This window comes from Leguminivora glycinivorella, chromosome 3, assembly GCF_023078275.1.
Source record: "Leguminivora glycinivorella isolate SPB_JAAS2020 chromosome 3, LegGlyc_1.1, whole genome shotgun sequence".
NCBI classification, from domain to species: domain Eukaryota; kingdom Metazoa; phylum Arthropoda; class Insecta; order Lepidoptera; family Tortricidae; genus Leguminivora; species Leguminivora glycinivorella.
Window position 1 is genome coordinate 1,671,032 of NC_062973.1, and position 12,840 is coordinate 1,683,871.

At 37.8% G+C, this 12,840-nt stretch overlaps 1 protein-coding gene and 1 pseudogene across 1 annotated transcript in view; both read left to right on the top strand.

Moving 5' to 3' along the window:
* The window catches only part of LOC125224873 (phospholipase B1, membrane-associated-like), a 57,624-nt gene extending 54,580 nt beyond the window's left edge, over positions 1-3,044 (top strand). The window contains exon 8 of the mRNA XM_048128375.1: positions 1,327-3,044. Within this exon, the coding sequence (XP_047984332.1) occupies positions 1,327-1,520 (194 nt within the window). The 3' untranslated portion in view covers positions 1,521-3,044. The remainder of the gene's footprint in view (positions 1-1,326) is intronic.
* An 8,780-nt stretch (positions 3,045-11,824) lies between these two features.
* The window catches only part of LOC125242752, a 42,173-nt pseudogene continuing 41,157 nt past the window's right edge, over positions 11,825-12,840 (top strand).

The window sequence follows — 12,840 nt, forward strand, 5'->3', positions numbered from 1 at the left end:
GCAACTTCGCCAAATCTACCTCTGGTCATCCACCAGTCTTACATCACTCATGACACAGAGGTTCTCTGTAACTCATGACTGCTTCGACTTCTCACCAAAAGGACATGCTCTAGGTAACATGATTATTGTAGTCTAAATTAGAGGGACTTAATGTAAAACTTCGTTTTATATTTTCACGTTTCGGACCATTATGTCCCCAGATCTACCATCAGTCAGTGACCCGTTTTAATTTTCACAGAAAGTTAGTTTAAATCAATAAGATTGATCTAGATGAAATTTTTCACCTTGGTCCTAATCTGTATAAGTACAATCAGGGCAGGCTTCACAGTGGTAATTCAACTCTTCATGCGGCTTCAACGCGCCCTGGCCATCCTCGCTAAATTTGCCATTAGTGATCCACCAGTCATACATACTCATGACTGCTTCCACTTTTCGCAAAAAGGACACGCTCTAGGTAACTCTCAGGTCGTTGTAGTCGTGCAATTATGCCAGTCTTCACACTATTATTCAAAACTTTATGCGCCTGTTCAACGCACCGTGTTCTCCCTCGCCAGACCTACCACTGGTAATCCATCAGTCTTACATCACTCATGACTGTTTCCACTTCTCGCAGAAGGGACACGCTCTAGGTAAGGTGGTTGTAGCCAGTAAAATTATGCCATATGCCAATCTTCACAGTGCTGATTCAACCCTTCATCATGTTCAACACACCGTGGTCTCGCCAAATCTACCATTACTTATCCACCAGTGTTACATCACTCATGACTGCTTCACTTCTTACAAAAATTCTAGTTGCTGTAGTCAGTAAACGTATGCCAGTATTCACCGTAGGCATCCAACCCTTCATGCGTCTGTTCAACACGCCGTCACCTACCACTGATCATTCATCAGCAGTAGGATAACACATGACTACTACCACCACTCGCAGAAGCGCCATTATCAAGGTAAGCTGTCACGAGATAAGTAAGTACTTGGACAATGTGATGGTACTGAAGCACTGTGAGTTTCTCCATCATTCAGCTATTTACAATATAGCAACAGGAGCATAGCTAAGTGCCCCGAACATTGGTCAAGAACTTCGTCAGAGTTTGTTGCATGTAGCAAGATATTTTAAGGAAGGAGGTAAAACTCCTACAATTGTAAGTTTTTTTTTTTTTTTTCGTTTTTATACCATTGCATTGTAAGTACTTCAAAGCTGTTTTTATCCAAATTGTCTAAGGTAACCGTAAAGACTTTCGCAGAGTGTCATCTTAAAATTGGTAATCACCCAAATTTTCCATCCAATCACCTGAAGAAACCTTAATACTCCCCCTATTTATTTTCCAGCGGCCAACCTCCTCTGGAACAACCTGCTAGAGCCCGTCGGTAACAAAACCGATGACGCAGAACCTGTACTTCTTCGCTCTTTCCGCTGTCCCTCCAGGGAAGCACCCTTCCTCTTCACGCACAACAACTCTCGGACGTACCTTGAGACGGACGCCAGGAGGGGTACGATGAGTTATGACAAAGGGATGTTTTAAACACAAACGAACTCTATGACTATGACCAAAAAGTGTAAGAAAGAACATTACAATTAGATTCTTATAGGGCAGACATTGATACATATTCACCCACAAAAACTCTAGGATGTATCTCGAGGGGGGACGCCTGGACGAAAGTTTTAAACAAATACGACTAAAAAGTGTGACAAATCGTCGGGACAATGGTAAAACCAACTACTTCGTTGTAGTTATTCTAAATAGGTTCTATCTATACTTACTACTTTGTTCAGAAATTGCTGCCGTGCTCCATGCGCTGTCTGATCAGGGCAGCCCCGTTCCTCGATATCTTCACACACAACAACTCTCGGACGTACCTCGAGACGGGACGCCAGGAGGGGCACGCTGAGTTATGACAAAGGGACGAAGTGGTATGTCCAAAAAGTGTGTAAAATAACAAAACGATTAGATTCTTAGCTAAGTTGATAACAATTTTGATAGGGAAGACTTTACATGCTCTTCACACAACAACTTTAGGAGGTACCTCGAGAGGGGACGCCACGCCAGGAGGGCTATGATGAAAGTTTTAAACAGAAACTGACTGTAACTAAAAAGTGTGAGAAATGGTTGGAATAAAGGCAGAACCAAGCCAAAGCCAAGGGCCAAGGGATAAAGGAAAAGGCCGTTGTAGTTGTTATTCTAAATAGAGAACTTACTACCTACTTTGTTCGAGAAATTACTAGTCTGCTTCTTCCTCAGTCCGTTCCCCCCGCCCCGTTCCTCTTCATACAAAATACAACTCTCGGACGTACCTCGAGACGGGACGCCATGAGGGGTACAATGAGTTATGACAAACGGCCGATGATGGTTTAATACTTTAAACACAGTCTGACTGTGAGCAAAAAACTAGTAATACCAAGATATGTTGATAAAAGAGTTTCATACAGCAGATTTTGCACATAATTCATCTTCACAAGTTCACATTCACACACAACTCTAGAACGTACAGTCAACCAATTGGAACCCTAGGCCCTAAAATGGAACTATGTCACAGTGACGTTATAAATCAGATTGTAAGAGATCTCTTACTGCTTGTCATTTTGACATGGTTGTATAGTGGCCTAGGGTTTCAATTGGTTGACTGTACCTCGAGACGGGACGCCAGGGGGGTACGATGAGTTATGAGTTATGACAAAGGAATGAATTTTGGTCACAATTATCACAAACAATTCTATGACTATGACCAATTTAGTGTGAGAGAGAGAGATTCTTAGCTGAGTTGACTACGATTTTTATACGGCACTGAGATGCCGGATTTAAAACAAAATAGAAATTGTTTTTGTTGACATTAGTTAAGTAATTATGTAAATATTTTTTTACAAAATAATTAAATTGTTACCTGTTTAATGTTACCTAAATCATGTGATTGTATACATTTAGTTAGCGTGAGTGCCATGGATAAAGCTTTTTGAATCAAAGATACTACCTAGGATTATGTAAGTGAAGTAAAACTACCTACATGAATGTGTTTTCAAGAAAATAAGGAATAAATTAATTGTGTTTTTACACGGCCTTTTCATTTGTCAACCAATCTTTCAAGTATTCTTTAGTAAAATTAAAACGCCTACGTATTTGATAACAGCAAAGTCTATATCAACATACAGTCAACGAATTTGAATTCTAGGCCACTGTAGAACCTATGCACAGTAAACGTCAATGTGATTTCTGTGTGAAATAGAACACTATGTTAATAAGATAAGGTTCTAGAGTGGTCTATGATTCAAATTGGTTGACCGTACCTACAAATATAGTGCCAACAGCTTGTCCTTCGCATTTTTACCTGAAACGTAAACGTGTCATGCTATTTCAGTCAGTCAACACGTACTGAAACTATGTGTGTGTTCAGTACATATGGTGTTTTTTCCCGCAGTAGTGCGCAAAATGGTCATTACCTACTTGTTATGTCGAAACTTCCCAGAGCCATTTACTCGTATGTATGTAGTGAAAACGTCGTACAATAGGTACACGTGTGCAGAAAAATTTCGTGACTAGTGTCGATTTAAATTTATCGCCACTTGTAACGAATATCCTCGTTTCCGAACTTGTATCGTAATGTACCATTTTGTAAAATATGTAATTTGCCAATTGCGCCATTTGCGCCACAGATTTCGGCTCAATTTTGAAAATTACGACAATTGCGCCGCCATTTAGCATTTAAAATAAAAACATGAAACTACTCAAGTTTAAGTGTCACTCTTGGCAAGTAAGGGGTTGAAATAAAACGAAAATGTGACATTCCAGTGACAGGTTGTCAGCCTCTCGTCTACGCCACAATTTAATCCATATCCTACAGTCGACTTCTACGACACCCACCACATTTTCTGTTACTGTCGTCAGTAGAATGGTAGCATTTGTATCACAAATATATAACATAAGCATCACGTATACCTAAAGCTAATCAAGAGATCATCAATCATCAAGTTATAGGAGTAGGTGCCCTGCCTAGCATTGTTTCGAGCTGCTTCAATTTCACGGGTCACCGCGGGACGCGCATTACCGAGCCTATCTGCGGCTATGAGGCATGTGGCTTTAGTGGTCTTGTTACCGCTGACATAATTAAACTTGTAATAATTCCTAATAATTTTTACTATTATCAAGAACGATATAATACGGGACTGACGAAGCCCATACAAACAAGCGTACCCCTGAAATGTATGGGCTTTTTTAGGCTTAAAACTAGATGGCGCTGTTTCGCAGCCTGGAAGAGGCCAAAATCATATTTTCCCAAATATTCTTGCGTGTTTTTATTTTTTATAAGAACAAGAGTCATGCTTCTTTATTTTAATATCATGATATCACGTCAATATACATTTTGAAAGAAATTGTAGGCATCATCAGTGTAGTTATGATAGTATTTAATAGATGGCGCTAAAAAATCGAGGTACGATTCTTAGTATGAAGATTGTAAATCCATAGTTCCATACTAATATTATAAATGGGAAAGTGTGTGTCTGTTTGTTTGTCCGTCTTTCACGGTAAAACGGGGCGACGAATTGACGTGGTTTTTTAAATGGAGATAATTGAAGGGATGGAGAGTGACATAGGATACATTTTGTCTCTTTCTAACGAGAGCGAAGCCGCGGGAAAAAGCTAGTCCTATATAAATCATCCTTGATATAAGGAATAGACGAGTCGTCTGATATAAGCATATAATTATACTGTCACCACCTGCGGCAAAGCCAGCGGGGTTGAGTCCCCGGCCTTTAACATGCAATATGGGAGTAAACTCTTTTCTTGAAGTTTGGATAGAATAGATTAGAATATTTTTATATTAAAGGAAAAATTGGAAAAAAATTACGCTTCCGGCGGGACTTGAACCCGCATCCTTTTTGCAATCCGTGCAATGCTCTTAATCAATTGAGCTACGGAAGCCACGCCGGATATCGCAAATCTTTCCATGCCTTTCCTTTATGTACACACGTCTTGGGGTGACGTTACAAGACGTAATAGTTTGTCGGTAGATGGCGCTAGACGTCACCCTAAGACGTGTGTACATAAAGGGAAGGCATGGAAAGATTTGCGATGTCCGATGTCCGGCGTGGCTTCCGTAGCTCAATTGGTTAAGAGCATTGCACGGATTGCAAAAAGGATGCGGGTTCAAGTCCCGCCGGAAGCGTAATTTTTTCCAATTTTTCCTTTAATATAAAAATGTTTAGAATCGTTAGCAGACGTTTCTGCTTGTTAAAAATTAAATGTAGATTAGAATAGTGGGAGCAGGAAGTTTCTAAAGAAAAGTGCAGGCACAGGACGACTTCCAACCATCTAGGTTGTGAAAATCGTAATATTGTCGTGTACGTACTTTTCGAAACTTTGCTATTATTATTTGAAGCCCAGCACTGCTATGCAAAACCCTCCCCCAATTTCTCCACTGATCTCTATCCAGTAATATATCTGACCATTCCTCCAAGAAGGAGTCTAGTTCATCCCACCATCGCCGGCGGGGTTTGCCCGATCCCCGATCAGAGTTTTCGGGCACCCACACTGTAGTGAGTTTGACCCACAACTCATTCGGCAGACGTGACCAGCCCAGTCCCATTTTAACTTGGCCGCCTTCCGAGCTACATCGACGATTTGGGTTCTTATCCTTAGCAAGATCCTCACTAATGTTATGAAAATTAACTCTGTCAGTATGAGAAGATCAGGGAAATGCATGGCCTTTTTAACACCATTTTTATACTCATTCAACGGAGACAGGGCTTCCCCAAAGCTATCGACGCGGAATCGCCTCTAGTCGATCAAAAATCGCTCGCTATGTAAATATTTTTTTAGTATGAAGACGCCTGACGCGTACCTTCTTCCATAATTATTCCTAATATAGGTTCCTACTGCACTGAAACCAACATATTATTCAGCTAAATTGGTTTCAATAGTCCAATCGATACTGCACCACGGACATTACAGTAACAAGCAGTACTTGTTCCTACAATTGACAGGTTACCCTCGTTACTATAAATCAATATTAGTAACTAGATCGGCCTCTATTTTAGTCTATCAATTAATAGTTATTTGTTATACAAGGGGGCAAAGTTGTATTTTAACGCCGAGTGTGGAATTGAAAAACGAGCAAGTGAAAGGATTCTATAGTTGAACCACGAGCGAAGCGAGTGGTTCGAGAATAGACTCCTGAACTTGCGAGTTTTTTAACACACGAGAAGTAAAATACATTTGCACCCGAGTGTAACACAAAACTTTTCCCCTCACTATAGCGAGGAAACTACAACGGAAAAAAATGCGTTTACCACTGCTTCCAGTAGTTCCACAGGTGGTAAATTATCTTAATTACTAGATTCACCTACTTTTATCAATTTTAAAGCAGTTAATTTTACTTTATTCAAGGTCAAATTACTTTACCCACTAGTGGATAAAATGCGTTTTTACCCGCTGGTATTAAAGGACAAAACACGTGTTTCCGAGCTAGTGAGGGGAAAATGTAATTAACTTGGTTCATTGATGGAATAGTACAAACATAGAATACCTATTTTACTTTTGAATTTTGAATTTTCCGTTTGAACTCAGTGACATTTTGAACCGAGCCTGTTCCATCAGTTTTTTTAATGATTGTTATTTGCAATAGCAGGCAAAGGAGCAGGCAGGTCACTTGATGGGAAGGAATCACTGCCGCTCGGCACCCGAAATAGAAGGGTTGGAGATATGGGCCATTTTTTTCAAAGTTGTCCACCCCACTTTTTTGCAACATGGGTATTTTTTACGCGATTAATACTCAGAATCGCGAGGTCTTTCGATCCTGATAGAAGAAAAAAAATGTCCCAAGATTTCCATATATTTTTTCGAACCTTCCATTCCGTTACCGCCATACAAAATGTATGAAAAAATGGTAAGGAAATGGAAAAAAAACCTTGGGACACTTTTTTATCTTCTATTAGAATATTTAGAATTGAAAGAGAAATTAAAATTCGATTCTGAGTGGAAACCACATAAAAATTTCCAAATCCAAATGACCTAGGTGCGTTGTCGGTGTACGCTCTTCAAGGTTTGAAGGTCATGTATCGGTCTGGACATACTGTAGTCGACAGTTCATTCCACAGTTTAACTGATGGAGGTAGGAAATTTCTGGAGAAAGTCACAGTTGAGGACTGGACACGCCCGCGGTTCAAAATTGGAATCTTTCGCTCGCTCGAGTATCAATATTGGCACGTGCGGTTAAACAACAACCTTTGCCCCCTTGTAAAACAAATAAATATTCAAATCGCCAAAAACATACAACCAGTTGATAACAGCCGGCCGATTAGACGACTAAATACACGTTATTATTTGAAAGGGAGATTCATGCTAGCCTTAGGGCACAACAGTGCGTGACCACACTGCTCTACATAATTACATTAGTAGCCGTACTTCGGGTATTGTTCTAAAAACTAGTGCGTGGGCCACCCGGGGTGCCTAGACAGGTCTTTGCCCTTCCTAGCAACATGATATTTCTAGATTTTTGTTAGTTAATTTTACTAAATATCAGCTACAGCCAGTTAAAGCGATAGTCTCATGAAATAAAGCTATGGAATATATTCCGTGTAATGTCGCCAGTTAATTTTTGTTAACAACTTACGCTAATTGGGGTGTCCCAAATTCTGAAAATGGTCCTATAGGTACTTTAAAACTGTACAATTGATCTACATCAAAGCAAACGAAAGTACACATTTTTCAACATATAATTTTATTGTCTATAAAATGAAAAAAACAATCATTGCCCTTAAACGGTATAATAAACACATTTTCCCCTCACTAGCTCGGAAGCACGTGTTTTGTTCTTTAATACCAGCGGGTAAAAACGCATTTTATCCACTAGTGGGTAAAGTAATTTGACCTTGAATAAAGTCAAATTAACTGCTTTAAAATTGATAAAAGTAGGTGAATCTAGTAATAAAGATGATTTACCACCTATGGAACTACTGGAAGCAGTGATAAACGCATTTTTTGCGTTGTAGTTTCCTCGCTATAGTGAGGGGAAAAGTTTTGTGTTACACTCGGGTGCAAATGTATTAAACTCGCAAGTTCAGGATTCTATTCTCGAACCACTCGCTTCGCTCGTGGTTCAACTATAGAATCCTTTCACTTGCTCGTTTTTCAATTCCACACTCGGCGTTAAAATACAACTTTGCCCCCTTGTATAACAAATAACTATTGTTTCTAAGGTAATCAAAAGCCTGTGTTTAGCAACTTAAGACGCTACAGGAGCGAAAATGCTAAAATGGAAAGGAGCCCCCCCCCCCCCCCCCCCCCCCACCTTCAATCTGGGAATTTTAGTTAAATGTACTAGTGTTATTTTATTAATTAGATTTATCAAAAAAGAAATTGCCCATTAAGAACAACTCAGTTAAAAGATATTGAAAAAAAAATATTTAATTCGAGGTTCCGCTCTCGACTGTTTCCTCCTTCAAAACATAAATAATCGGAACGGAATTTGAGAATCTGAATAACAATGAAATAATCTGTGTCAGACCGTTTAGTTTTTTTGGCTAATTGTTACCAATCTTGAGTATCACACCTTTTTTTGCGCTATAATGGAAAAGGCCGATTTTAGAAATTTTTGATTGGCTCTAGCGTCTTTAAAAATATCAAAAAAATCAAAAACGGTCCGATACACATAAAAATAATAATAATCTGTGTTGAAAAAATCATTGCTCTATCTTCAAAAAACCAGGGAGGAAATAGTCGAGAGCGTTTGTATGGAGAATTGACCCCTCCTGTATGTCTTAAACCGTTTTGATGCTATTCTAGGTATACGAAATTCGACGATACTCATCTCATCGATAACGACAGCAAACCTAAGAATATTACAAATTAGACCCAAGTCTCCTAGTTCGTCTCCACGGTAAATGTACAATATGACGACCGGTCTGACTCAGTCGGTAGTGACCCTGCCTGCTATGACTAAAGCATTTGATTTCGTAAATCATAAAATACTTTTAAATAAATTATGGAAATATGGCATAAGAGGAATTGCTCATGAATGGCTTAATAGTTATCTTAGTAACCGCCAGCAGTGTGTGGAAACTACGAGAATAATTGGTAACAATAAAACAACTTTTAGGTCATGTTATAGAAAAAACTCGACAGGAGTACCGCAAGGAAGTATACTAGGTCCACTGTTGTTTCTGCTTTACATTAACGACCTACCCAATGCTACAAAACAGGAGTGTATCTTATTCGCCGACGATACTACCTTACTCGTAAAATGTAACGACACTATGACCTTTAATGATGATATAAACGACGCAATAAGAGACATAATAATATGGCTAGAAATCAATGACCTTAACATTAATTTAAACAAAACCAAAGTGATACAATTTTTAACATGCAAAAGTAAGAAAATGAATTTGAAGGTAATCTATAATGACACTATAATTGAAGAAGTAGAGGCAGCTAAATTCTTAGGTATAACATTGGACAGTTTCTGTAATTGGAAAGCTCATATAGATGACCTGCGTATACGGCTGGATCGCTTTGTATATGTTCTAAATCGCGTGCGAAATGTAGTTTCGGAGGAAGCAGCTCTTACCGCATACCATGGTTATGTGGCATCCATATTGCGATACGGGCTCATACTATGGGGTAACTCAGTAGACGCAGATATTATATTTAAATTACAAAAAAAATGTATCCGAACTCTATGCGGAGCAGAATTTTTAGCGCCTTGTAAGTCTTTGTTTCAATCCAAACGTATACTGCCTCTTCCGTCACTTTATATTTTTGAAATGTGTATTTTTATTAAGAAACATACCTATGTCGTTTTTTGAAATTATCACAACCAACTCCAAACGTGGAACACATAGAACTAAATTGCTTTTACCTATGACTAAATTAGCGTTATCCAGGAAAAACGTTTACTGTATGGCTATCAAATTATTCAATATCCTATCTGATGACATTAAAGAATTACACCCATTGGTTTTCAAAAAGACATTGTTTAATCGTTTAATTGAAAATTGTTATTACTCCATTGATGAATATGTAATAAATTGTAAATTATAATCAATTATTTAATACTAATTATTTATTGTAAATTCAAATTAAATGTTTATACACCGTGTTTCACTTAACACTAAAAACCTGAAAACTGTTTGTTCAGAATCGAGAGTAGAATCGATTGAGCTATATCTTGATGGGGGTAATATTTTTTGTTTTAATTTGTATTATTAGTTATTGTTTACGTGCCCATTCTACAAATTCGTAATACAACATTGTGCATATCATATTGTTAGAGGTTGTATACCTTTTTCAGTATTTAAGGGTATTAATACTGGCTGGTTACTTGGACGATTATTTTTTCCGCTACGAGATAGACGTTGTGCGTCAGTTTAATTTTAAAGTTTATCATAAGTCATAACAAATTGAACTCGTACCTAATTACAACCTTGTCATTTTGAATGTTAGGTTTAAATTTGCTTACTGCGTCACCTGTCCAATTTGAAGTTTACTGTGACACAGGTTAAAGTGCTTTACAGTGACATAGCTGTCTATTGGTAAACCTTATGTCGTTGCAGTAACGTACACAATTAAACAGTTTGAAGGTTTATGATGGTAGCTAGCAATTATTTTATTGAGTGTAGAGTTAAAAGCCGAGTAGAGCTGCACAGAAAATTAAAAATTCAATTTAAAAAAATAATAATCATCAGATTAAAAAACCGGCCAAGAGCGTGTCGGGCCACGCTGAGTGTAGGGTTCCGTAGTTTGTCGTATTTTTCTCAAAAACTACTGAACCTATCAAGTTCAAAACAATTTTCCTAGAAATTCTTTATAAAGTTCTACTTTTGTGATTTTTTTCATATTTTTTAAACATATGGTTCAAAAGTTAGAGGGGGGGGACGCACTTTTTTTTCCTTTAGTAGCGATTATTTCCGAAAATATAAATATTATCAAAAAACGATCTTAGTAAACCCTTATTCATTTTTAAATACCTATCCAACAATATATCACACGTTGGGGTTGGAATGAAAAAAAATATCAGCCCCCACTTTACATGTAGGGGGGGTACCCTAATAAAACATTTTTTTCCATTTTTTATTTTTGCACTTTCTTGGCGTGATTGATATTCATATTGGTACCAAATTTCAGCTTTCTAGTGCTTACGGTTACTGAGATTAACCGCGGACGGACGGACGGACGGACGGACGGACGGACGGACAGACAGACATGGCGAAACTATAAGGGTTCCTAGTTGACTACGGAACCCTAAAAATGAACATTGTAGATACGTTTAAAAAAATAAAAATCAGTTGGGGTGTCTGAGGTTTTGAGTGATACCGGAAACACGGTGTATATAATTAATTTATTGTCACTGTTGCGAGCTATGCTGTTTTGGAAATGTTTTATGTACAGAACTGCATGAATAATTATAGTGCGTAAGACTAGTATACATCTTGTATATAGTTAGTTAAGTTTTGTTAGTTCATAAGTAAACAATATTTGTACGCCTGTCGGGGCAAAACAAGAATCGTGCTGTGGATATTTTTTTTGAACACCTATGTATATACGCTTGTTTTATGCAAATAAAATAATCATTCATTCATTCATTATACTACAAGCTTTGCTTAGTTTGGGGCTAAGTTGATCTGTGTAAGGTGTCCCCAATATTTATTTATTTTTATTTATTTATTAATATGTACATTCAGCCTAGGTTTCCTAGGGAGTGTACACGGAAACATAGTAGTTCATGTGCTCTGCCTACCCCTTTATGGGATACAGGCGTGATTATATATGTATGTATGTATGTATGTATGTACACGGAATACCGCGCCGTTTATAAGCGGCGCACATAGCGCGGGGCCCACAGTTCGGCCCGGTGCGCTGCATAGCGAGCTCGCTTGCCTCCGCCCGTCCGCTCTTCCGTCTTTCGTAGCTGTTACCTACACTATTCAAACATGGTAAGTCATATACTCTTCTATGATAATCCTTGCCAAAGGCCAATTTATTATAGGATTTTTTCGAATCTCTAACTTTTGGTTTTTACCACTTTTTTTATTATTTTTTTTTAATAACACGTCGGTGGCAAACAGGTATACGGTCCGCCTGATGGAAAGCAGGCACCGTAACCTATGGACGCCTGCAACTCAAAGGGTGTCACATTCGCGTTGCCGACCCATTAGAAACTTGTACTTTTTAAGATTTTACAACAAGAACAACAAAACCAAAAACTTTTTAATGTGCAGTAGAAACTGTGGAAAGTAGGCTTAATTTTCTTTAAAATACACCTATAAAAATACGAAATTTCGTTCTATAAAAAATCTTTTTTTGTTTATTTTGTTTTGTAATATATCATCATTCATCAATATACCTAAGTACTTATACAGTTATACACTGTTATTCAATTGTTGATTACAGCTTAGGAAAGAAAATTGCTTTAATTTTCACCAATAAATAAGTGAAAGTCATAAATTATGGTAATAGCCCAGTCTAGGCTAAGGTTTAGAAACGAATGCTGATGTTTATCAGAGTAGATTCGTCTAGGGCAAAGTTTTCTTGTCCTTGAAATAATTATAAGTACGGTTTTATCGATACCTAATTTGTAATTAAGAAAACCAGTGTATAAACGCCGTAAGTGGCTGAACTTTAAAATAAAATTAGCTCTAGATACGATATGGATCGGATATGTGACGTTTTTGTTGTTGTTTAAACATGAAGTTGAAATGCATTGAAGTTCCTGGCAGAAGAAATTTTAGAAATTTTCAACCCCGTGTTTTTTTTTGTTTTCCGTATTCGACACGCATTTAGGTTCATCATCAGGAACCACCCTGTATACCGCTTTTTTCTAAATTCGAAAAAAATTTTTTTTTCATTTCCATAG